This window comes from Hyperolius riggenbachi, chromosome 1, assembly GCF_040937935.1.
Source record: "Hyperolius riggenbachi isolate aHypRig1 chromosome 1, aHypRig1.pri, whole genome shotgun sequence".
NCBI classification, from domain to species: Eukaryota; Metazoa; Chordata; class Amphibia; order Anura; family Hyperoliidae; genus Hyperolius; species Hyperolius riggenbachi.
This window is the reverse complement of record NC_090646.1, coordinates 353,716,674-353,740,470: the sequence shown is the minus strand read 5'-3', so window position 1 is coordinate 353,740,470 and position 23,797 is coordinate 353,716,674. Positions and strand designations below refer to the sequence as shown.

Sequence of the window (23,797 nt, the reverse complement as noted above, 5' to 3'; positions counted from 1 at the left end):
CAAAGAAAAGTCTCATATTTTATTTTCAGTTTTATATAGCGTTTTTTTTTGTTTGTTTGTTTTGTTTTTATAAAATTGCATCATTTTGACATATTTGCTATTACAAACCACACTCTGTATTTTAAACTATGAAACAGAGCAGAGCTAATGACTCTTTGAACTCCCCTGCAGGAAAACTTTATCTGAAGCTGCTTCTCAATGTTTCTTTGATGTATGACCCAAGTTGGGCCGGAGAGCTCAGAGAAGCTCTTTTGCATAGATAACAAGTGAAGTTTCTTAACCCTTCCTGCACTGAAAACAATATGAGGCACTTTTCTTCTACTAATGTTCTATTTGTTAGCTGTACTGCACATATAATTCATTATATCATTAGTTTATTTGCACTTCAGATTACCTTTAACTGCTTGCTGTCCTCTCCACACCGATTGGCGTGAATGCGGAGGCAGCCCCAGGACCGCTCAACTCCAATTGGCGTGAAGTCCTGGGGTGGGGCTTTGCAGGAGATCTCTCCCATCGGCGATCGCAGCTCGGAGACTGTTAGACTATTTCCACTGTACAGCGCTGCGATGTACGGCAGCGCTGTACTGGGGACAACCGTGTGACATGGCTGTCCCCCTGGGAGGGTCAGCTGCGATTGGCTGTCATAGGCTGATACCTATGACAGCCGATCGGGGTGATTGGCTGGCGGGGGAGGGTGGGCTGGATAGAAAATAAAAAAAATTAAAAAACAGTAAATTATTAGTAAAAAAAAAAAAAAAAAAACAATAAATTAAAAATTAACAAACAGGGCGGCAGGGATCAGAGCCCACCAACAGAATAGCCTGGTCACTAGGTGGGTGTAAGCCTATGGTCCTCAAGTGGTCCGTGTATCTTAAAGGGGTTCTGTGGACTTTTTCAAAATGCAATTTAAGTGAAGAGGTAACTTCCTTTCATAAGTACTAATCTTTTTTTCCCTGTCTCATGTAGAAACAGCTGTGCTGTCTCTCTACTGCTCCTTTCTAATTATTCTTCTAGTTAGAGGAATATTGTGCTGCAGGAAGAGGCAGACAGTCTAGCAGCTGTTCCTCCCTCCCCCTCCCCCTGCTGCACGTCATCTGATGAGTCATCCCTGACCTTTCTGCAAGCTTCAGACAGCAGGGGGAAGGAGATCTGCCTCCTGTGGCTTCAGCTCAGCTCATCTCTCAGCTCACAGCAGTACAGGGAGACTGTGTACTGACCTGGTAGCACTTTACATTGCAGCTATCTTGCCCAAAGGTTAAACATTTATATTTTATTAACGATTTATTGGCAGCGGAGAGCAGCGGAAATAGGAGAAATGAAGAGGGGGAATAATGGGGGAAACTGTAATGTTTAATTGAATGTGCTGTAAATTCACCACAGATCTTCTTTAAGTAACATTACACGATAAACGTTGGCACATGTAGTACTAATGAACAAATCACAATATTTGTATTGCCTCTGAATTTCAGTCTCTCCAGTCACTGTTGTGTACATTTGCAGAAAGTGCATTGCTACGGGTCTTTTTTTCATTACCCCCCTTAATAGGACTTATGTGTTTTGTTTTTTTTCCGGGTTCTCAGCTTTCGCTTAGTTTTTCCCCACATAAATTAAAATTGCAGGGAAAAGGTGAAATACGAATGAGCTATGTGATCTCAGCATCTCCATAAATCTGCATTATAAATGCATTTTAGACAAGGCCAGCAAACTGCAATACTGTAGTATAATGGCAAAATGTCTGTTTTTGTGGTTCTATACTAAACACTAATGGGGGACAAATAATTATATAGCTAAGTGATGAATACATGGTAATCATTTTTAACCAGTAAAATTCACTTAATGGCATGAACATCTTGAAAATATTGTGTTTGGGGTTTTTTTTTACTTCCTTTTTTTTCCATTGATTATACCATGCTTTTGCACGAATTATATTTCTGTATTACTTTAAGGAGACACTGAAGCCTCCTTAAAATCACGTTTTTATTTTAAAAACCTCTTAAGTATGTTTGCCCTAACTTAAACGCTGCATCCCAACGGCTGAAATCTAACGAAATCCCCCCAAACTCCCATTGCAAAATCCACTACTTTCTTGGTCATGGATTTTGCTGCCCTGTGCGCTTCCATGAGAGGCAGAGCTTTCAGCTGCAGCTCTGCCTCTACACGTGTCTATCAGCGCGTATCTCCGCGCTTCTTGGTGAAGGAAGACTGAGAGGGGAGAGGCAGCGATCCGCGCTGACAGACGCACGGAGAGGCAGAGCTGCAGCTGAAAGCTCTGCCTCTCACGGAAGCGCTCTCCGCAGTGTGCCCCAGGGAGTTTGGGGGGATTTAGTTAGATTTCAGCAGCGGGGATGCGGCGTTTTAGTTAGGCAAACATACTTAATAGGTTTTTAAAATAAAAACCTGATTTTAAGGAGACTCCAGAATCTCTTTAACATATAGTACTAGTCCTACTATGAAATTGTCTGAAGTCCCTTTCTGATTTCCTGGACAGCAAGTGGTAAAGTGTTATCTATGCAAATCAGCTTGTCAAAATCCACCAATGAAAAAACACTATATAAACCTTATTCGGAGATTGGTTAATGTTAATAAAACGTAACTTTTAATGAAGTCGGGTTAAAATAGATAATTCTAACAGTGCAAAAAGTGATATGTTGGAGATAAAGGTCATTTGTCTGTCAGACTCTCCTCCAAACTCACAATGCATGTATATTAACAACCCCACACACAACCCTTGTGGCTGCTGGTAGTGGCCTGACCTATTTACTAAGCTACCTTAATATGTGATTTTTATAATGTATATACTTAAGCACTTTAGGCACTCTAGGCACTTAGCACTTTGGTTACCCCTGACGAAGTTTCCAATTAAAGGAAACAAAACACGTGGGGTTGTTAATATATATGCATTGTGAGTTTGGAGGAAAGTCTGACAGACAAATGACCTTTATCCCCAACCCAATGTATCACTTTTTGCACTAAGGGGTAGTATAATAGTAATAGTAGAATTATCTATTTTAACCCGACTTTATTGAAAGTTACGTTTTACCAATATTAACCAATCTCCGAATAAGGTTTATCTAGTGTTTTTCCGTATTGCAAATCAGGTGTGTGGTTTTTTTTTTTCAAACTTCACCAATGCCCTGAATATGTAAATAGAAGGCAAAAGCCTTTTATCTGGCTGAGAAACCCCTACTGATACTATTTTAGTGAGAAAGTTCAGTCATTACTTCTGCTCAACAAAACAGATTTTACATCCATCATGGCTGCTGTTTAGAATGCACTGTTAAAAATGAAACTCTTAAAGAGAATCTGTACTGTGAAAATGTTACATAAATAAATGTACCAGTCTGTTTGTTGTCTTCTCCTAGCCCCCTCTGTGACATTTTCGCTGCTCCCCGCTGCTTTCTTGCTGATAAAATCACTGTTTTATTCATTGTTTTTGTAAACCATGAAGATGGCCGCTAAACAGGAAATACATCATCAGAGTAGGTGCCTGTTTGCAGAGGCTCCTCTCAAACATGATTTGATTGATGGAATGTTACACCACTTGTTGGCTTAGCTGCTTGTCTGAGCTCTGAACTGATCTTTCTGCACTCACAGCTGTTCACAAGGTCACAGCTCTTGAGCCTGCAGATGCTGGCTGTGAGAGCAGAGACCTTGTCTGACTCATACACACAGAGCCTGCAGGGGGCGTGGAGGAGGTGTGTATAACTTTTCCCTATCATAGCAGAGCAGAGCATTCCTGCATTAGATGTATTACAGAGACAGTGCAACTAGAAAAGGCTGCGGCAAGCCAGACCACATTAGAACAGGTGTAGGAACTTCTAGGATAGAAGAAATAAGGCTGAAAATTTTGATACAGTCTCTTTAAATAGACTCTGAAGCCTCCTTAAAATCACTGAAGGAGTGGCGGAGCTCCGCCCCACCAAGAAGAAAATGCACACGCAGCCTGCACGCGATCTCCTGCAAACTGCAGACCCAGGACTTGACGCCAATTGGCGTTAGGTGGTCCTGGGGCTGCGCCGCGGCCACGCCAATTGGCGTGGGGTGGTCATATAATAGTTAAGCATGTTTACCCTAACTAAAACGCTGCATCCCCACGTCTGAAAACTAAATTAATCACCCCTAACACCCCTGGCAAAATCCACGACTTTCTTGGTCATGGATTTTGCTGACCTAAGGAGGCAGAACTTTCAGCTGCAGCTCTGCCTCCATGCGCGTCAATCCGCGCGTATCTCCCCCTCTCCCCCACCCCTCTCAGTGAAAGAAGACTGAGAGGGGCGGGGAGAGGAGGAGATCCACTGCAGATGGATGCGTGTGGAGACACAACTACAGCTGAAAGCTCTGCCTCTCACGGAAGGAGCCCCGCAATCCACCCCGAGTTTGGGGGTGATTAATTTCATTTTCAGCCGCAGGGATGCAGCGTTTTAGTTAGGGTAAACATGCTTAACTATTATATGACCACCCCACGCCAATTGGCGTGGCCGCGGCGCAGCCCCAGGACCACCTAAAGCCAATTGGCGTCAAGTCCTGGGTCTGCAGTTTGCAGGAGATCGCGTGCAGGCTGCGTGTGCATTTTCTGCTTGGTGGGGCGGAGCTCCGCCACTCCATCAGTCTCTGGGCGGAGACTGTTAGACAGCGAAACCGCTGTCTTTTCTGTTAGTACAGCACTGCGATCAGCAGCAGCGCTGTACTAGTGACAGCCGTGTGACACGTCTGTCCCCCTGGGGCACTTGAGTGATCGGCTCTCATAGGCAGAAGCCTATAACAGCCGATCGCTAGGATTGGCCGGCTGGGGGAGGGAGGGTTTAAAAAAAAATTATAATAAAATAAATAGTAAAAAATAATAAAATTAAAAAATGAACATAAATATTTATACAAAAAAAATAAACACTGGGGGGGGCGATCAGACCGCACCAACAGAGAGCTCTGTTGGTGGGGGTAAAAGGGGGGAAGGGAAAATCACTCGTGTGCTGTGTTGCACGGCCCTGCAGCATGGCCTTAAAGCTGCAGTGGCCAATTAAAGAAAAAACAGCCTGGTCTTTAGGGGGGTTTAGCACTGTGGTCCTGAAGAGGTTAAGTGCTTTTTAAAATAAAAACATTATTTTACCCGAGGCTTCAGAGTCTCTTTAACTTTGAAAATAAAAATATTAGACTCCGTTTTATGTTATGAATTATTTATTTACCACCAATCAAAAATATACAATTATCTCATAAGTTTATTTTCAGTTCACGTTTGCTTTATGTATTATGTCACAGCATAGCTTATTTTTTTCAGAACCTAGAACTTTTTTCTTTAATATATTTCTCTTTTATTTCCAAACAGAAGGATGGCAATTGTTCCAGATGCTCAACTCTCAGGGGATTTAAAGTCCCCCTCCACCACACAGGTCAGTGACTAAGTTGCACTGTCTTTCATAGTCCTCTGAATGACCTTCTGTCCAGTTCGGAGGTTGTAACCTAACCTTGCATAAACAAAATCCATTTATTTTCTTTCTGTCATCTAGCAGGATATATTCCGCAATGTAAATACGATGTCTCCCCAAATGGGATCCATGCAGCAAAAAAAGCAGAGGCAGATGTTTTAACCAAAATAGGGGTTGCTTCCTTTCACTTTTTATGATAGTTGCCATTTTTGATTTTGTTACTTAGTGTGATTTGTCTTCTTAAAGTGTACCCGAGGCAACATGTGACATGATGAGATAAACATGTGTATGTACAGTACTAAACATATTAATAACCAGGGAGTTTTACTTGTTTTATTTTGCTGCATGAAATAGTTAATTTTTAAGGCTGGAAATAACATCTTCTGTCTTGTCAGTACCTTGTCAGGAATATAGTAAACATCACTGATAAGCAAATTACAGCCATAAAAGTTTTTTGTAACAAAATACATTTTCTACATATTTCTGAGAGCAGATGGAGAGAGAAAGGGTCAATATAGTTAATGTATTTTCATTTAGGGACACTTAATAGACTGCAACTGAGCAGAGACAACAAAACATTCAATCGACTTTCTAAATGTTTAAATATAAAATAAAATCCTGGGATGTCTTAAAAAGTCATTTTTAGGAGTAGGAGGATAAATATAATTGTTTATCTCATCAGTTTATTTTCACCTCGGGTTCACTTTAAAACAGAAGGTACTTGCGATAATTCAACTTTAAGTAACATTTACGGCTACCTACATTGCACCCCTACTGATTATGCAAACTCTCTTTATGCCCCGGAAGCAATGCTTGCATTCAGACCCTCTGGTATATAGAAAGCCTATAGCTTATACATTTTACAGAGCCATACCAACCCCACATGTAGACAGCTTGTTTTGGACTTTTGGTCCTCCTCAGTACATTGAGGGATTGATCTGGCTTTATGGGATAGGGCTTGGGCCAGTACAACAGAGTAACCAAGCAGCCTTGGGGTGACCCAAACCACTAGAAAAGTATAGGGGACTAAAGGAGGCGGAAAAGCCCTCCAACTAAAAAGCAATGCTTGGTGTGATTTGCCTAAAACAGAAGGTACTTGCAATAATTCAGCTTTAAGTAACATCTGTGGTTACCCACAATGCACCGCTACTGAATATGCCTCTTCTTTTTTTCCCTATTAGCTCTGCTATGGGGAAGCCAGCTTAAGCATTTGCAAACAAATAAGTGATAGAATGTTTTTTCAGAGGCTGACAAGCCTAGTAGTTTTTCATCACGTGGCTGTAACTCTTTAACCTTTTGCCGACTGCGTCCACGCCCATCGGCCCCAGGACCGCCTAACACTCCATTTTGTTAAAGGGGAACTTCAGCCTAAACAAACATACTGTCATTAAGTTGCATTAGTTATGTTAATTAGAATAGATGGGTAATATAATTTTTTTACCCACCCGGTTTTAAAAGAACAGGCAAATGTTTGTGATTCATGGGGGCTGCCATCTTTGTCATGGGGGCAGCCATCTTTTTGGTTGAAAGGAGATGACAAGGAGCAGGAGACACAGTTCCAACTGTCCTGTGTCCTGATAACCCCTCCCAGCTGCACACGCTAGGCTTCAAATGTCAAATTCAAAATGTAAAAAAAAAATTCCACCAAAACAGCCGAACGAGAGCAACAACATCAGAAATCCCATCATCCTTTGCACAGCATCAGGGGAAAAAAGCCCGGGCAATTTTCTTCTGTGCAGCTAAAAATGAGGCTTGGATAAGAAAAAACAAAGTTCTGATGCTGTGAAACTGTTAAAGAAACACCAGGCATTTTCAGTTCTGCTGAGTCGATTTATAGTCCGGAGGTTCACTTTAAGGCTGACGAGAAATACTTCAAAATTATTTTTTCAGTATCTGCCTATTAGATCTATGGCATTTACAGGGATGTATCTGAGGTATGTAACATATTGCAGATTCTAATGCATAAGCAAGTGTTCAGATTGCTTCTCTATTGGGCTAGTGTATTTATTTCAGTGCTAATCTGATCTACCACATAGAATAGATCATGGTAATGCAAATGTTTTTCCTTAGTGTTCTTTCTTTTTAGCGTGTGCTTGTTCACCTAATGCCATGACCTTTATATAAAAACTTAACTTTTTAAGTAAAAGGTAACCTTTCCAATGTCTTGTTTGAACTTCCTAATTTCTCATCTATAGCCACCAGCTGTTGATAAAGATCAAAATAAGACTGCTGTTCACAAAAAGAAATCTGTGGAAAGCAAGCCTCAGCAAGATGCGTCTTCTTCGCAGTCCACAGACAAGTAAGTCTTGTCAGAGCAATTTTATTTTCTTGTTGATAGCTCTAAATCTTCCCAGATGAGTGGAGTATGAGCTCATTCTTGTGCAAATCACTACTAAAAATGTGTATTTTGCTTACTTTATAGGCATTCATACAAGAGCCCCCTATACAGGCTTCTTGGGAAAAAACCTGATAAAAAGACCAGCAAAGATGGACCACTTACCCCAGATGGTGGTGAACAGCCATATTTTCCACACTCAGCCCAGGAACCTTTAACAACCAAACGATCTTTAGACGGTAAGCACTGTCTTGATAAATTGTCTCCATAGTGTTTTGACATAGAGCTCATATAGGTCATACTCTTTTGACTATGTATGCTTCACTAGATTTTCACTTTAAATTGCTCAGGTTAGTTTTAAGCTTTTTATGTTACTATATATTCAAGGTTCAGCTGTCATTGGCCGTCCATCTCCAACAGAACCTACCAGCAAAATCCTCAGAAGCCGGTCAATAAAAATTGGGAAGGCTGCCACTGTCTCTGATACATGGAAGGGATCTCTGTGCCGGGAAATCACCAATTCTACTGAACTTAAACACCTTGATGAGTTTTTGTTTGCTAAGGTAAAATGTGTTGACATATATGCTAATAGATAAATTAAATGTTCATACAGTAAAATACTCTTTCACTAAACTTCAAGGGACCAGGCCACACATTTTTATTATTTACAATTGTATTGCTTAGACCTGGTCACAGTATGTAATTTACAACAGGTAAACAAAAGTTCAGTGATCTATCCAATATGGAAAAGTCTCACAGACCATCCTTAAAGAGGAGCTAGCTGTCTGCTATACTATCTCAAGAAAACCCAAAACACATAAATAAGTTGATAAATACTTGCTCTACATAACATATGTATTGCATTGTCCAGGTTTTGATTTCAGTGAGTTTTATATCGTAAATAAAAAGAACACCATTTCAGGCATTTGCCATTTTGAAATCCCTGTGTCTAAAGCCAATCCCGATGTCCTTTCCTCCCTTACTCTGGGAGGAGGGCGACCAGTGCAAACACAGTCTTCAGACACTCCCACCCAGCTCTGCAATAGAAAGTGCATTGTCATTGTGTCACACTGTAGCTTTAGAAGCATGAGAAATATTGGCCAATCAGAGAAAAACAGAGGTGTGAAAGGGGAAAACAGGAGGGAAAGAGGTTTCAGCCAATTAGGCTGTATTAGTTAAGTCTGAGGGGATAGTAGAGAAGCAAAAAAAAAAAAAAAAACACAGCATGCCCTGCAACTTCCTTTGTGCAGCAATGTACCAAATAAGAGCCAGGTAAAAACAAACTTTTGAGATAGAATATGAGAGGGTTGTATCCTAAATGAGCACAAAGAGCCAGGTAAACTGGGAATATTCTTTTATCAACAACAAAAAGTAAGAGGTATTTTTACTTTTTAGATTGCCTGGTTAGCATCCTTATTCCTTGTTTACCAAATAAAAATAAAGAATTGATTTTTGATTTTATGCCTGACAGTTGAGCTTTGAAAATTGCTGTTCTCGAGAATTGCAGTCAAAACTACCCGAGTCACTGTTGCCACCAGAAACAGGAAGTGAAGTGAAGGAAAACTCTGATTTTGACACATACAGACATAACCCTTATTAACTTCTAGTACTGTGTGTGTGTGTGTGTGTGTGTGTGTGTGTGTGTGTGTGTGTGTGTGTGTGTGTGTGTGTGTGTGTGTGTGTGTGTGTGTGTGTGTGAGCCATTTACCATGCATAAGCTACCACATTGACATTGGTTGGCAAAGGGGTCACTGATTCTTTATCTGGCCATGGCCACCACGAGCCTAGAGCTGCCCCGGATGCCAGTATTACAAACAAAGGGACTAAAAACAGGTACACAGGTATGCTGCTTTCTTAATTGCCTCCACAGTACACCCTTTTGCATATCACCCTCCCCCCCCCCCCCCCCCCTGCCTTGCCCCTGCTCACCGGATATATTCTTTCAGTTTTGCATACCACAATCCGTCGTATTCAATGCTTATTAAAAATTTCAAAGAGCTTCTATAGCGTAAAACCACTTTAATAAGGCTCCCAATGGCTCCAAATAAAAACTGCATACATGAATAAAACTTGTCAGTACGCGTATAACAATACCGCAATCCCTCCGGCTCCGGTCACCTCACACGTGTCCCGGCCAGGTCTCTCGTAAGTTGTATAGCATGTGTCCTCTAAGCTCTGCTCCCGGGCACGCTATTCAAATTACGGGAGACCTGGCCGGGGCATGTGTGAGGTGACAGGAGCCGTAGGGATAGCGGTATTGTTATACGCTTACTGACAAGTTTTATTCATGTATGCAGTTTTTATTTGGGGCCATTGGGAGCCTTATTAAAGTGGTTTTACGCTATGGAGGCTCTTTGACATTTTTAATAAGCATTGAATACGACATGGATTGTGATATGCAAAACTGAAAGAATATATCTGGTGAGCAGGGGCAAAGGGCGGGTGATTGCTATCTCCCCTAACTCATGGTGGCAGACTCTTTTCCTCAAACAGTGTGTGATATGCAAAAGGGTGTACTGTGGAGGCAATACTCAACTATGAGAGTACCCCTTTTACTGTGTTCTTATTTTTAAGGTTTCACAATCTGCATTGATTGTGTGTGGATTATTGGCGCAACTATTGTGGTTGAAAATTACTTGGGACATTGTTTTATGTGTATAGTCAGCAGCCTGAAACAGGAAAACCCAGGAAAATAGACTGAGTGCAACATCACGGTAAAATGTTTAACTTTTACTGCCTCACCATCCCCCATTTATACTTAGTTTTAGCAAATTTAGGTCTGAATCAATAAATAAAAGTTGGGGTCAAAGACCACAAGGGGGTTAATGGCTGCATCTGTGGTGACCAGGAGGGGTTTATGGATCCCTGGAAGGGGATATTGACTGCACTTGGGGACCAGGCAGAGTTAATGGCTGCAATACTTCATACAATGCAGCCATTAGCCCCTCCTGGTCCCCAAGTGCATCCATTTACCCCTCCTGGTCCCCAAGTGCAGCCGTTAGCCCCTCCTGGTCCCCAAGTGCAGCCGTTAGCCCCTCCTGGTCCCCAAGTGCAGCCGTTAGCCCCTCCTGGTCCCCAAGTGCAGCCGTTAGCCCCTCCTGGTCCCCAAGTGCAGCCGTTAGCCCCTCCTGGTCCCCAAGTGCAGCCGTTAGCCCCTCCTGGTCCCCAAGTGCAGCCGTTAGCCCCTCCTGGTCCCCAAGTGCAGCCGTTAGCCCCTCCTGGTCCCCAAGTGCAGCCGTTAGCCCCTCCTGGTCCCCAAGTGCAGCCGTTAGCCCCTCCTGGTCCCCAAGTGCAGCCGTTAGCCCCTCCTGGTCCCCAAGTGCAGTCGTTAGCCCCTCCTGGTCCAAATTAAATTTGAGTCACAAAAAAATTCCAGCTTAAGAGGGTCAAATCTTGGAGTTGACTTAAACATGGGACCGACTTGTAGTCAAGGATATGCGGTATTTAACCACTTCGTCCACAGGTCAGTAGATATACGTCCTCTGGGACTTCATCTAAGCCACAGGTCAGTAGATATACGTCTTGTAGCAGAAGCAGTGCTGTGCAGGATTGGGCTTGCTCCTGTGCACATTTCTGGCACTATTTGATGCAGGACTAATTGGTGAATGGGAATATAAGTTTCCTGTGCTAATGAGATTGATTTTTACTAATAAAAATACTTGTATTTTCTCATTTCATAGTGAAAAATACACTTTGTAGCACTATTTCAGAATCAAATATCTTCACCATAAATTGTGACAGGAACATAATCGAAGTTTTGTGATAATCAGTAAGAATAGCCAAACAAAATGTGTGTTTTTATCGACAGTAGCACTTTTTATTTTTAAACTAGAATTGGTAAAACTAAGAAATACATGGTTTTTCTATTTTTTTCTTTGTTTTCCCATTAAAATTTATAGAAAACAAAATTGTTTGAGGGAAAAAAATGGCATACAATGAAAGCCTAGTTTGTCTTGAAAAAAACAATATATATTTCATTTCTGTGTCATAAGTAGGGATAAAGTTATTTCTGATTAAATAGGGACATAGCTAAACTGTCAAAACTGCTCTGGTCAATAAGTTGAAAACAAGGTCTGGATGCGAAGTGGTTAAAAACCAATCTAAAATGAATAATTCAAGTACTTTATATTATTCTGTTGATCGTGAATACATTTTTAAGCACATAAAGTGATCTTACAGTTAGGGCAAAATTAAAAATCACACTTGTTAACTAAAAAGACCCAGCTAAAAGAAATCTAACTGTCCATAAAATGACCACTAATGAGGCAAACAGAAAATGATCTGCATAAAATTGTGTCATTTTCATGATAAAGGCAGACTTACTTATTTTGCTGTTGTGGCCTGGGATAGCATCCAATATTTTTGTAATATTTCTATTCTCTGTGACTCTCCAGACATGCTTTACCTTACTTAATGACATTACTGTCAATCAATGCTCCCAGATCCACTCATTATAAAACATCCTATTTCTTGGGGGAAAAAAACAAAAACTTTTTTCTGTTATGTGTTGTGATATGAAAGCAATCTATAAATGAAAATTTGGAAATAGACTTACCGCTACATTGGATCACTAGTGACAACCTCCTCGCTATAAATAGCAGAAGCCTCCTTTCATTCCATGCTCCTCCCCCAGCCACTGTCAGACTACTCCAGCCCCTGGCAGTAGCACAGACTACATCATGCAGCGGTAGACCTGACTGCTGTTTTCACTGTAGCTGCTCCTCACTAATGACTGACCACCACCTAAGTTTTTGCTTCAGTTTTGACTTTATAGATACGAAATGGCCTCATGCATTTATTCATTCATTTTTAGAATAATAAGTCTTTGGTGGTTGTTTTAGACATATTTTCTGTGAAAAGGAATACAAATGAGTCTTTAAATAAGTAATTTTTATGCTGTGTTTTTCACAGATTAATACACTGCACCAAGATAAATCTGCTATTGAAGGTCTTCTGTGCAAAGCTATGGAAATGTTCAGAGAAAACCTCAAGTCTATGTACTCTGCTCCGGTAAGTTTCTGTTTGAAGTGTAACGCCAAGGAACAATACTGCTTTGAACTTGGCTATGTGGACGCCAAATAGTCCGTTAATATTAGAGATCCTGTAATTGTAGTTCATAAATCACTGTATACGTATCATATCCTGCACTGCTTCGTTCCAGCACCTGTTAAAAAAAAAAAAAAAAAGTCCTTTAAATTAATTTATAAGTTGCTAATATCCTGTTAATGTTGCCTCTTGTTCTCTGAATTTATTCAATAACATTTAACAATGGGACTTAAAGGACAACTGAAGTGAGAAGAATATGGAGGCTGCCATATTTATTTTCTTTTAAACAAAACCAGTTGCCTGGCAGCCCTGCTGGTCTATTTGGCTGACATAGCATCTTTACACCAGAAACAAACATGCAGCTACTCTTGTCAGATCTGACAAAAATGTCAGAAACACCTGATCTGCTGCATGCTTGTTCAGGGTCTATGGCTAAAAATATTAGAGGCAGAGGATCAGCAGGACAGCCAGGCAACTGGTATTGTTTAAAAGGAAATAATTTATATATAAATAAGTTCATGGCCAAGGAACAGTTAGAGAAACTACAGATTAGAGAGTCTATGGATAAGATGCTAGTGGGGCTAGCAGATAAGCTGACTAGTTTTGCTCAGCGCCCCTGAGCTTTGTCAGGGCTAATGCCATTAGCAATATTCGCTGGTACTTATAGTCTACCCTGTGTGTGGCACATGTACATGTAGTATAGCTCCATCTTGTGATGAGAGGCAGCTATTGCAGTTGTGCACTTGATGTGATTTTTTTCAGTCATTCAGAACCCACACCACACTCTCACTTCGACGACAGGCAACCAGGATTTTATTAGAGGGAAATCATGTGTTCTAGGACTTAATTAAGCTTTTAATATAAGTTATGTATAACAGATATTATATAAGTAGTAGCAGTAGGGTATTGTACCGTGTTAGCCATCAGTAAAAGCAAGAAGTTTTAAATCAGGATGATACCATTTATTGGCTAACTACAAATGAATAAGAATAAACAAGCTTTCGGCCTTGCAGCCTTCGTCAGGTTTACATCCTGTTAGTTTGCAAGCTGGTGGTACAGACAGCTTATATACATGCAACATCAAAAGGAAAAACAGATATTTTTTTCAAGCATAAATACATCATTAAGATGCCTTAATACAAACAGACCATCTAAATGGGGTAAGATAAGGATCCTTGTTTACTTTATTGCTCACAGACCTGGTATTAGGATTGACCCAGAGGTATCGTAAATTCTTAGTTCACAAGTTCAGCTAGGGTGGCTGAGACAGTTCATATATCATCAATCTCATACCAATATAGAAAGTTGTTGTCCTTATTCAGACCCTTCTGCACAGCTTTGAAACAATTTATAAATTTTGTTTCTGCTATTAATCGGTCATTTGACGTTTTGAAGCCGCCCTTCAGGGCAGTGACACGAAGATCATCCATGCTGTGTCCGTTGGACCGAAAGTGTGTAGCAACTGGGAGTCCAGATTTGGTATCATTAATAGTGTGCCTGTGTCCATTCATACGTTTGCGCAGAGTTTGTCCAGTTTCTCCCACGTACGTACCTAAGATATGACAGTTTTCATCCCAAGCACATTAAGAACTCTATAATTTACAGCCAAGCTATAAGGTACAACCGGATTTGTTCTGACAGGATGGACAGAGACAAGCACCTGGATCACCTTAAGAACACTTTCATTAAACAAGGTTACAGTCCTCCCATGGCTGAGGCCCAAATCAGGAAAGCCAGCAACATCCCCAGGACTGAACTCCTGAAATATAAGCAAAACCAGAAAGAGGAACGTGTCCCTTTGGTTGTCACCTACAACCCACACCTGGAAATCTTAAGGAGGATTGCTAAGGAACTTCATCCCATTTTACACAAGGATCACAGACTGAGAACGATATTCCCTAAACCTCCACTCTTGTCATATCGGCAACCACACAATCTAAAACAGATGATTGTCAGGAGCTCTTTGAATAGGCCTCAACAAAACGGAACATCACCCTGCCGACAAAAAATATGTGGGACCTGCAGACACATTTACTCCACTGACAGGGTAACGATACCAGGTTCACAACAGGAGTACAGAATACAAGGTAAATTTTCTTGTGGGTCCACCAATCTGGTATATCTGATCATGTGTGCTAAATGCCCCAATGTTATGTACGTGGGAGAAACTGGACAAACTCTGCGCAAACGTATGAATGGACACAGGCACACTATTAATGATACCAAATCTGGACTCCCAGTTGCTACACACTTTCGGTCCAACGGACACAGCATGGATGATCTTCGTGTCACTGCCCTGAAGGGCGGCTTCAAAACGTCAAATGACCGATTAATAGCAGAAACAAAATTTATAAATTGTTTCAAAGCTGTGCAGAAGGGTCTGAATAAGGACAACAACTTTCTATATTGGTATGAGATTGATGATATATGAACTGTCTCAGCCACCCTAGCTGAACTTGTGAACTAAGAATTTACGATACCTCTGGGTCAATCCTAATACCAGGTCTGTGAGCAATAAAGTAAACAAGGATCCTTATCTTACCCCATTTAGATGGTCTGTTTGTATTAAGGCATCTTAATGATGTATTTATGCTTGAAAAAAATATCTGTTTTTCCTTTTGATGTTGCATGTATATAAGCTGTCTGTACCACCAGCTTGCAAACTAACAGGATGTAAACCTGACGAAGGCTGCAAGGCCGAAAGCTTGTTTATTCTTATTCATTTGTAGTTAGCCAATAAATGGTATCATCCTGATTTAAAACTTCTTGCTAGATATTATATAAAGAAGTCTACATTGAGCTCTACCCTACCCTCTAGATTGTAAGCTCGCAAGGGCAGGGACCTCCTCCTAGTGTTTCTCATACTGCTGTAATTTTAACATATGCATATGTACCAACTACATATCAACTATGTATGTATCTGTATTTATTATATTCAATGTCATGACTGTACAGTGTCTTGTATTTCTTATGTATATTTGTTCCCCATTATTTGTTTGTACTATGTACAGCGCTACGGAAGATGTTGGCGCTATATAAATAAAAAATAATAATAATAATAATAATAATTGAGCTCATGTGGATGAGCAGCACCAAGGTTGAACATCTACATGGCTTACTTTTGTTATCAGAAACAATCTCAGGCCCCATTCACACTTAAAAGCACAAAATCACTGGACACTGCGGCGATTTTTCCACGATCGCGTTTAGCGCTTCTATAGCACTGATCGCTGGGAAATCGCCTGAAAATGGTGCAGGCTATGCGTTTGCATTTGGCGATTTGATTAACGCAAATCGCCCAAGTAAGAACGGGCCCATAGGGTTTTATAGCACTAGCGCTTTAAAAAGCGCTAGCACTTGAGCGTTTTGCCAAAATCGCCAGCAAAACGCTCTAGTGTGAATGGGTCTAACACCCCTCTTGTAAATTTGGAATGCACCTTATGAATACCAATCACTCATAGGCCAGACGTAGAGCCCTCATGGTAGTGTTCAGCCAAAAGGCTTCCGAGTTCCCCACTGATATACTGTTAGGCCCGGTGCACACCAAAACCCGCTAGCAGATTTTTACATTTTTTTTTTTATATGAGGCGTTTTGCGGGTTGCTGCTGCGGATTTCAGTGTAGCATATTTCATATATTGTTACAGTAAAGCTGTTACTGAACAGCTTCTGTAACAAAACCGCCTGGCAAACCGCTCTGATCTGCCGTTTTTCAGAGTGATTTGCATTTTTCCTATACTTAACATTGAGGCAGAAACGCCTCAGCAATCCAAAAAATGCCTCACCCCGGGAGGATTCGTTTCTGCAAAACGCCTCCCGCTGTGGTGTGCACACCCCCATTGAAATACATTACCCTAGTGTATCAGCAGCCGAAAAACGCTCAAAAAGCCGCTCTGTGTGCCCCAGCCCTAAGTGTCCTCCTATGTCAGGCATGTCCAAAGTCCGGCCTGCTTCGTTCCTTCAGGCAGCCAAAATATCACCTCGGCACCCGAGAACTAGATCTCATATATGATATGGAGTATAATGTATACTCTCTACAAAATAGATCTGAAAAGTTCACCAAGATCTGGAGAATTTGGTTGATATACAGATACTCCCCTGAATTTAAACAAAAATGGAAAATAGACTGATAGAAAACTCGGACCCGAGACCAGGCTCCCTTTTCTTTCAGTTCCCCTGACATTGTATACCACTATGCCATAAAAACAAGCAAGCTATATCTTAGCCCCTAACACCCTTGAGACTACCCCGGTTATATAATAATGTTATACAGTAAAATTATTGTTGCTACAAAGAAAATATAAGAAAAGGTAGAGGTTGACAGAGAGCAATCTCTCCTGAGGCAAGTTCGATTTTACGAAACTCTCACTCTCAAATATTGAAATGCTTCATATGTTCCAATGATATCCGTTATGTACCTTTTGGAATATGTAGAAATTCAGTAAGAATGAATGCTCATAATGCATGCCTTCTAAGTCTTGCTGACCACATTTGTCTTATTATCTGCCTGTTCCAATGTTTACCTCAAAATAAAAGAATTTAAAAAAAAAAAATATCACCTCGGTAAGAAGGTCTGCAGTTAGTGGTGCATGGGAAAGCCAATAGATGTGCAAATGTTACAGTGTCCTGTATGTTTTGCAGAGTACAATAATTAATTGTGGCAACAAATCTATACAATCTTAATTGTTTCTTTTCAGAAAGGTCATATACATGCCGGCTACAAAGACCTGATGGATAATTTTCAGCTTCTTATAAACAATCTAAACAAAGAAAGAAATGAGAAAGATGTGAACCTCGTCCTTAACCTGTTCCAGTCTTTCCTGGATGAGTTTACACGAGGATACTCAAAGAGAGATGACAGTGAACCACACAAGGTTACTCTTCCATTCATCTTTAAAATAAATACAATGAACGCTATATGCTATACATATGTTAAGCTAAATTTAGCCTGTAATCACTTGGTGGTATAACATTATTACATTTAAAAGCAATGCCATAAACCAGCTCTAATAGTTTGTTAATATTAGTAGAGTTTTGGGTAAAGCAAGGAAAAAATACAGAATTCCACACTGATGGTTGTTTGCTACACAAGTATATTGCTTGGTGTTTGCTAGGGCTCTTAACCCTTATCCTCTCCGCTAAAGGTGCGTACACACGCACTACCGCCGGCAATGACGGGTCCGCCGGACCCTCCCGCTGGGTGGACGTTCAGCCGACAGTAGTGCGTGTGTACGCGCTGTCGGCAGACTGATCAGGCTGAGCGGATCGTTCAGAAACAGCCTTATTAGTCCGCCGACAGTGCGTACACACGCACTACTGTCGGCTGAACGTCCGCCCAGCGGGAGGGGCTGAAAGACCCGTCATTGCCGGATGTAGTGGCAACTTAACGCACCAGAAAGGTATCTTATATAAACATCTGATTAGTCATCTGTGTATCTGACTGTCTGTTTGCTACAGTGGACAGCAGTAATCCAATAGACAGGCAGAATGGACTCATGCTTTTCTAGGGGCCACATGCTAGTTTTCACCATGTCTGGATTTATACATTCCATTTCTGTAGTCCACCAACCTGACCTGCATGTTTTTGTTTGCATTGCTATTCATGTTATGTAAAGTTCTAGACCCAGCAAGGCCAACCAAAAGCTCAAACCACCTTTTAAACAAAAAGCATCATTCTTCAGCCATATTGTCACAAGGTGTAAAAGATCATTCTACATTATTGCAAATATTGTGCCGAAGCACAGAGTTATAATCTTATTGCAAGGAACCATACAATAAGAGTAAACTCTGACACCATTGTGGTATATGACGTGTATACAATGCATGGAGTTCCTTTCAAATGCATGTAAAAGCAACCAGGGTGATAAAGCCAGCCACAAATAAAACATGATTTATTTGTTTTTGGCTTTATCATCCTGTTTGCTTTTGCAAACATTTTGAGTGACACACCACTATGTTGTACACATTTGTGTCAGTGATTAGTCCTGCTTTATGGTTTTTGCAATAAGATAACTGGAAGCTGTGACTGAAGCATATTTGCACTAAATGGACTGTTTTCTATAATACCAGGTGATAATGTTTTCATAATGTTTTTGAATTCTCTTATGAGAGGGTTTGTATTATTTCGAATTATGATGGGTCTAGTATTTTTGAGAGCAATAAAAGTTTTATGACTTCAACTAAGCACATTATACCTATTAGTTTTCATTTTCACCTACCTGTTCTTTACCTTGTAAACAGAATATATGAAGGATGTTACATCATTCCAATGTAGTGCTTGAAATAAATGTAATTTTACATCACCAACTTAAAAAGATTCCACAAACCTTTAAAATCCCTTTCTTAGTCAGCTTGTCCTTTGCAGTCCCCTTACACACTCCTAGGAGTTCTGGATCACCATGAGCTTGCTGGGTAGTCTGTAAGGCATGTAACCCACTAGCAGTACGTTAATAAGCTGTTACTAAGCAGTTGGGATTTGAAAAGCTTTTGCTAATGTAATGCTATGGGTGTGATCTCACTTGAGGGATGTGATTTTTTTAAAAATCCCCCATAGCATTGCATTAAGGTGGCCACACACGATACAATAAAATGATCCGATTTTACATTAATTCGCTAAAAACGATCGATCTCCCGAAAAAATCTAAAGCTTTTTTTCATTCGACTGAAAAATCCGATCGGATTTCCCGTTTTCTTTGATTTTAATCGATCCGGAATGCCAGATGTTTTTCTTCAATCTTTCTAAAGATTGTATGGTGTTTGTTGGATTGTCAATTTATTAATATACACACCCTAGCAATTTTGTTAGTTTCCAATCATTTTTATCATAATTGGGGAAAAATTTAACATAGGTGTGTGGTACATTGGTCATATTTTTGAATTGTTACAATCAGTCAGAAAAATTTATTGAAATTCTTAAATTGAACAGATATTTAAAAAATTGTATGGTGTGTGGCCACCTTTAGAAAGAGCTTTCCAAATCACTAGTGCTTAGAAAATGCTGCTAGTGGGATTGAGCGCTAACTCTTAGTCAGCTGGGCAAAGCGATACAGTGGTGGGCAGTGGAGATGACAAATGGTATCCTGACTTCGTCAGAGGCTATACAACATAGCAAGGAGACTAGCAAAGCAGAAAAGCAAATGACATAGTAAATAGTTTGAAACATGGAAAACGGTGTCCTTGTAAAGTGCTGTATCTAAATTCTACTAATTGAGTTTTTTATTCTATCAGCCAAGGAAGTCGCAAAAGAAGAAGAGAAAACAGGATCAAAATGTGAGTGTCCATTTGTTTGTATACTAACGCAACAGCATAGAGACAGTGGTGAGATAAAGGTCTTAGCACTCCTTTTCCTTAAGCTATAACGTATACCAGAGTTGAATTTAAAAATTATTTTACTTACCTGGGGCTTCTTCCAGCCCTCATAGGCTTGTGTATCCATAGCTGCCCTCCCGATTTTTTTTTTTTTTTATGGTTCAGCTGTCAGCCCATTGCAGTAGCAGAGTTGCCCAGTACTATGCATGGGCTGGCCGGGAGGCATACATCCTTGATCACACTTCTATGGCTGAGAGTGTTCTGCACATGCTCATCTACGAGGCTTGATGTAATGTGCATCTGCAGAGTTCTCTCGGCCATTGCAGCGCGATCAAGGATGCTCACAGTGCTGACTCCGGTGATTCATCTACTGCAACGGGCCCAACAGCTGAGCAAGGAGGAGGACCGGGAGGACGGCAATGGATATACAAACCTACGGGTGCTGGAAGAAGCCCCAGTTACATAAGGGCCCGTTTCCACTAGCGTAAAGGATGCGAGGTGATCGCCACATCGCTTCACATCCCCCCGCAGGTACTTCCGGTTGCCATCCGTACAACCGGATGCGGCGTCATGCGGCTTTCCGTCGGTGGCTATGGGGACTCTGATGCATGCTGCGGAAAACTGCAGCATGCTATCCATAATTTTCCCCGCGTCACATCATGCCAGATCGCATAGGTAAATTCGCGTCAGTGGAAACTACTCCAGGGGAAGGAGACAGGTGGCACTTTTTATACTTTCTTACTGGTTGTGGACCAGCATACAAGCGCAATATTGTTTCGGGGTTCCCATTGCTTGGGCCCGGTATGTAAGTTTTATTGAATTTTACTTCTCTTTTATGGCTATGTGCTATGGTTTTTAATAAACGGGTTACACTTAGATCTACCGTTTGTTTACATGTTTTACTGGCTCTTATTTTCCGGATGGTGTACCCAAACTAATATAAGGATTTCTGGAAGTCTTGGATCCTGGGTGGTTCCTGGTCCCTTTTTTCCACTGAATGTGAGACATACAACCTTATAATGTGGGTTGTCAGCAGTTGGTAAGCTCTCTCTAATCCTTTGGGTGACTGTCTACCACTTGGATATGAGAATTTATGACCACATTGGTGAAAGACGATTAATTGTGAAACAGTGGATTCACTTACGATCTGCGCTGACTTTTTAATTAGTTTTTATATGTGTGGACTTTGGACTCTGTCCTTTCTCGGCAGTGATCAAACTATTGATTCCCTTGGCGCTGATTTTCTGCTTTAGTGGAAACTACTCCATTGACGTGAATTGGTTGCAGTTTCGGTTTCCGCATAGCAACGCGTCTAGTGGAAACGGCCCTAAAAGAATAATTTTTAAATGCACCTCTGGTATCCTTCAAACAAACATCAGTAAATTGATGTGAGTAATGATTTATGTAGATCACACTGAGTGTAGAATTTTTTTTCTTTGTCATTTATTGAAATCGCTTTTTTTCAGATTGATTTAAATCCCTACAGAAGCTTGTTTTAGATTTGACATGAAAGAGTCTATTTCTGTGGCTCAAAGTCCAGGAAAAAAAGTCAGACAATAAAACATAAAAATGTCAAGGATTTTATTGTCACTGTATGTTTTAAGTAGTACCATGCAAAAAATAAAAAAAAAACCTATTTGCACAGGAAATATTCTGAAGATATGCTGTTTTGTGAACCTGTAGAACACCTTTGCAATTTCCACTTGCAGGTGGAATCCCATGGACATGTGTTTACCAGCTACCAGGTAAACATTGGACAATCCTGTGAACATTGCTCCTCCACAATTTGGCCCATGGAAAAAGCTTTTCTCTGCAGTGGTATGTATAAACCATCTTTTTTTCTTATTTAGTTTTTTTCAAGTACAATACAACTTTGTTTTAAGCAAATGGCAAGGATTTTTCTTCTGCCCAACACCTAACTTTCCCCTCCCCCAAATAAATCGCACTTTAGTATCAAATTGATGGAAACCATCTGCTGATGACATCACACTGCATCTTCAGGTCTATATTTCTCGATGTTTCATAGAAGGGCCATTGTGCCACTGAAGTGCTTTCTGGGAAGAGGTGACTGGCACACATTCATCATGTATCCTTTATTGGAGAGGCATGACTTTGGTGTCCTGTTGCCTGCCCTCCAGGAAAGTTCTATTTCAGTCTACTGAAGGGGGTAGGGGTCAGGGATGGTGAAGCAGCATTTGGACAGCTGGAAACCTTTGTGATGTAATGACCAGTAGCGCAGCTTTCTAGAGGATGGAAGGAAGGCTACATTTTCCCCAAAACTGAGGACCCCTGTGGATACATCCTACTTCATAATTCCCAACTTTCTGAGCTAAGAAAGATGGGCACATTCAAGACCTACCATTCCCACTTCCCTAGTCCTGCATACCAGGCTTTGAGCAATACCTATACTGTTGTTCAAACAACACTGGACCTCTTCGTCATCTCTGCTTCTCCTTAGTATTAACATTGAAATGTAAAAACACATCAAATTTAAATGATGTAGCACATTTTTATAAGAAAAAATAGAAATATTTGCACCTTTCATAGCAGGTTTAACAGACGTACATCTGAAAGAGAAATAAAGGGATATGGTTACAAAAAAGGGACAATCCCTCCATCAAGGCATCGATTGGGAGATTCTCCTTTGAGGTAGCGCTTGTGAGTCCAAGACAGAAAAAAAATCTCATGGTCATGGGTTTTGATTTGGTTTTTTTTCCCCCTACTAGTAATGTTAATATTACGGTTTGAGTTTTTATTATAATTATGACTATGGTGCTGTGCATGGTTGCTTTATTCTTGTGAGCCCAAAAAGGCATAGGTCATCCTGACAGAATGATGATCAATGAGGTGCTATTTAAATGCATGCAGCTTGGAAATACAGCTAATGCATTTGATTGGTCCATTTCCCAAGCTGCTTAAATACACACAAAATTAGCCTAAAAGGCTTGTCTACTTGTTATTATTAGCAGCATCTCATTGACCATCACTAACCTGACACTAACAGAATGAGCCCCACATTCTCCTAGTTTGTATTCCTATAAGATAGTGAGCTACAGTGACTTGGGAAAAATCTTATTGTCCATGAAGCAATTCATCCAGTTCTCAGTACAATAATGGCAATACTTAGATTTCAGCTGGCCCTTTCTAAAGGACACCTGAGAGGAGAGAAATCTGGAGGCTGCCGTATTTCTTCCTTTTTAAACAATGAAAATTGACTGATTGTCCTGCTGATCCTCTGCCTCTAATACTTTTATTCATAGACCCTGAATAAGAATTTAGACCGGATTCAAATTTAATGTAAATTATATGCAGCTTGAAATTGGACCAATAAAAATAACTTCTTGTCGATTTTGTATTGGTCCAAGTTAAGTTGCATATTGTTAGAAGAAATTATTTGCATTTCACTGATCTTCCCTAATTCAGACACTACTGATACATGAATGATCAACAGGATGCCAGATAGCTGAATATTGTTTAAAAGGGAATAAATATGTCAGCCTCCATATCCTTCTCACTTAAAGAGACACTGAAGCGAACAAAAAAATATGATATAATGAATTGGTTGTGTACTATGAATAATTTCTAGAAGATTAGCAGCAAAGAAAATATTCTCATACTTTTATTTTCAGGTATATAGTGTTTTTCCTAACATTGCATTATTCTATAATATGTGCAGATTACACAACACTC

At 40.5% G+C, this 23,797-nt stretch overlaps 1 protein-coding gene across 9 annotated transcripts in view; it reads left to right on the top strand.

Moving 5' to 3' along the window:
• The window catches only part of MYO9B (myosin IXB), a 199,513-nt gene that overhangs the window by 151,249 nt on the left and 24,467 nt on the right, over positions 1–23,797 (top strand). For all 9 annotated transcript variants that reach the window (XM_068234139.1, XM_068234138.1, XM_068234140.1 and 6 more), the window contains 8 exons: positions 5,321–5,384; positions 7,616–7,719; positions 7,843–7,994; positions 8,143–8,318; positions 12,667–12,765; positions 17,497–17,673; positions 20,027–20,068; positions 21,817–21,925. In XM_068234139.1, coding sequence (XP_068090240.1) covers positions 5,321–5,384; positions 7,616–7,719; positions 7,843–7,994; positions 8,143–8,318; positions 12,667–12,765; positions 17,497–17,673; positions 20,027–20,068; positions 21,817–21,925 — 923 coding nt within the window. The remainder of the gene's footprint in view (positions 1–5,320; positions 5,385–7,615; positions 7,720–7,842; positions 7,995–8,142; positions 8,319–12,666; positions 12,766–17,496; positions 17,674–20,026; positions 20,069–21,816; positions 21,926–23,797) is intronic.